General features: G+C 33.5%; 1 protein-coding gene across 1 annotated transcript in view; it reads left to right on the forward strand.

The window, feature by feature from the left end:
- The window catches only part of LOC119592950 (muscle calcium channel subunit alpha-1-like), a gene marked incomplete at its 5' end in the record, with an annotated part of 130,968 nt that overhangs the window by 53,200 nt on the left and 74,298 nt on the right, over nt 1–3,470 (forward strand). Inside the window, 1 exon segment of the mRNA XM_037941842.1 lies at nt 860–1,007. Within this exon segment, the coding sequence (XP_037797770.1) occupies nt 860–1,007 (148 nt within the window).

The following is a 3,470-nucleotide window of genomic DNA, read 5'->3' on the forward strand; positions in this document are numbered from 1 at the left end:
CTCATTCATTGAGATAATGTAGGATATAGGGAAAAATTTTAAACGAAAGGGGGGTATAAAAACAAGGGTACCCCCAAAATTTTTTTGGAAAAAATCCCCGAGGGAAAAAGGGTTTTTGTACTACATGCAACTATGAATACAAATTTAAAGGCGTGTTTCATTTTTTGCAAAATTATGGTCTCTGCCCGGGCTGGAAATCATTTTAGTCCCTTTTACCCGGGACTTTAGTTCAGAGAAGTACTAAGCAGTATCCATGCACAGGTAGGTGTGGTGGGCCGCGTGGCTGTAGTAGATTGCCTTCATTTTCCACTCTGCCCCCTGTTACATTTTGATTTTGCCAAGAGAGAAAAGACATAGTTACCTCTAGTGTGCATAATCTCTTTGGTCTGTGTGGTATATCTACTGTGTACATATTTGTGTTTTGGTATGATGAGAATATTAAAAATGAACTATGGGCACTTTATTCCCATTCAATTTTTAAATTTTACTGGTGATAAAAAAAGAAAATTGGCAGGAGGGGATGTAAAAATTTTTTATGCCCAAGGGAAAAATTTCAAGTATATGCAGCCAGGTTTTTTCCCAAAATTTAAGGGATTCCCAATACTCCTTCTTTCTTTTGGGAAAAAAATTTTAATTTTGAGTAATTTTCAGTATTGCACATAAATATAGATAAATTACAACTGGAATTATATTCCCTGCGGTCGTGGTTGGGTTCACCCTCTTTAGGTGTGAGTTGCGGTTCCATAAACATCATATATATTTTCAACCATTTTTAACATTTAAAAGCTTAGTGAGGTTAGTCAAACATAAGATTTAAACCAAATATTGTGTAGAAGTTGAGACCAAATTTTTTTTAAAGAAAAACCCTGGCCAACATAAAACCTTACCCGAGCACTACACCCGGGGGGACTTGGGGGAACTCGGGCCCGCCCCCCCCCCCCGGGGCCCAAACCCCCCGGTCCTTTGGGGCCCGACCCGTATCCCAAAAGTCCTTAGGGCCTTCCCATGTAGCCAAACAGATTTTAATTTGTTGTTTTTCTTGCAAAAACAACACAATGACATTTTTTCATCATCGAAAAAAAAAGCATGGGGAAACTGTTCTAGCTCAGAAAAAAGTTAAAACAATTTTTTTTGAAAAAAATCTGTCAGAATTTTTCTGGTGTCTAAATTTCTTTTAATGGGAAATATATTTCATGTAATCCATGAAGAATGCTTGAGAAAATCTGGTAGTATAAACATATTTAAACTATTAGATTGATTAATTTAGCTGCACTTTCTGCAATAAAATTTTTTTTAAAAATTTTTTTTATACCCCTGTAGAATACATATTGAATATATTAATACCCAAGTCTTGTAAGGAAAGTCTGGTAAATGAAATAGTCTTTCCCAGCATTTGAAAACCTGCTTGCATAAATTAGGTATTTCATGAGATCTGTTACTAAAGAGCAGTGGAGAATAGGAGGATTTTAACAAGTTAAAAACCAAAAATATATTTGTAATCTTGGGGATGATAAACAAGCTATAATTTTCTTAAATATTGTAACAGCTTTGTGAGGCCATAAAATTTCAATTGATACTAATTTGAAAGAAAAAAAGAAAAAGAAATTTTGCAGATTCAAAAAGAAATTGTATATTACAGTGGAAATTTTATGATGTACCCAAAAGGGCTGTGTAAAAGGTGTAGAAAAAAAAGTAACCTAAAAGGGCTGTATTTTTTTCCCAAAATTGGGGATCTCGAATTGGCCCCAAAGGGGTTTACACATCCCCATTACAAAAGGCCCCTCAATAGTGGGAGACGAAAAATGAAAATTAGAAATAGCTTGCAGTAGTATAATTTTGGGTTTGCCCAAAGGTTTTTTGAGGGATTATGCATTGGTTTTATGTGAATTTTATCTTCTGCAGGACCAATGGGGTTTCTTTTTGGTTTTTAGTTGTTTGTTTTTCCCCCGCTTTTTTAAAATGTCTGAATTTTTAAATTTTCAATTGTATTTTTTAAAACCACAATTTTTAAGATTATTAAAGTAAAAAATCTGATGATAAAATTCAGAAAGTCGCAGGGTAAAATTCGTACTGGCATTTAGGGTGAAAAAAAAAACCCCCGTTTTAAAAAATTTATAATTATTTTTCCCCGAGTATTCTAAAAGGGGCAATGAAATAAAAGACTAAAGGTTTATTATCCCCCTGTTTTGCTAATTTTTTTGTTCCCCCCCAAAACCATTTAAAGGGCTTTTTTAGTGGGCAGGGGTTCTCAGGAGCTTTTTGATTGGCTTGACCACACCCCGCCTGGGTTAAAAAGTAATGTGCCTTTCCCACAGCCCCCCCCCCACATTTGAAAGAAATCCCTCCGTAATGAAATTTTGGGCCCCTCATAAAACCCTAATTTTGGGCATAAAAATTTTTTACCACATTTTGCAGTGGATACTTATAAGGTTTTTACTTTCCCCCCCCCCCCCTCCAAAAAAATCCTTTGCCAGGGAAACACCCCCAAAATCTTTAAAAAAGGAATAAAAAAATTCCCAAACCCCCACTGTGCACGCTCCCTTAAAATCCCCAGAGGGGCCCAATATTGATAAACCATTTTCTTTTACTTCCCCCAAAAAAAGAAAGGGCTCAAAAGAGGTATGCCTTACCTTTCTCTTAAAATTTTTCCCCTACAGGAAAAATTTCCCATTTTAGTTTTTTTGGGGGAAAAAAAAATTTATATAAAAAGATGGAATAAAATGACTTTTAGCTTTAAAGTAAAAATATAAAAAAAAATTTTTTCTGAGTGAGTTTGAAAAAAATATGATTTTTCCCCTCATTCTTAAAACCAAATTTCGGGAAAAAAAATCAGATAAAGCATTTTAGGATTTTTTTCTACAGCTTTAAAAAAATAAAAGGGAAAATGATATATTTGTTACAATAAGAAACATTTGATCAATTGAATCTGCAGCACAGAAATGATCAGTTTTGGTGTTTTTAACTGATAAAAATTTTAATGGTATCTTTTATTCAAGCCAATAAAAAGCTGGGGTATTTGAAAGTAAATAAAAAATTAAATTTTCGAGTTTGTTGGGTTTTTCCTGCTATTTTTTTTTCGCAGCATTTGTTGACAATTGGGATTGCAATTCTGTGAAACTGAACCCTCGAAAATTTTTATGGCCCTTTTTGTCAGTGCATTAAAGAAAAATATTAGTTTTTTTTGGTTTTCTGTTTTTTTCCCGTGTAAAAGTTAAAATCGTTCCAAATTTATTTCCCGCCTTTTTTTTTTCCCTTTGGGGATATTTAAAAAAAGACCTCAAATGGGAAATTTTTTTCAAAACCATACCCAAATGAATCGCAGTGTCATGACTATCTACATCCTTTTTAATACACATTTTATGGAGATAAATTATGGCATTAAGATGCGTTATTTGAGTTTTTCTTTTTGTACTTCAGTATGCACAAATTTTTGCACATTTATACATACATATATGAAAACACACAATACT

This window comes from Penaeus monodon, chromosome 31 (assembly GCF_015228065.2).
Source record: "Penaeus monodon isolate SGIC_2016 chromosome 31, NSTDA_Pmon_1, whole genome shotgun sequence".
Taxonomy (NCBI): domain Eukaryota; kingdom Metazoa; phylum Arthropoda; class Malacostraca; order Decapoda; family Penaeidae; genus Penaeus; species Penaeus monodon.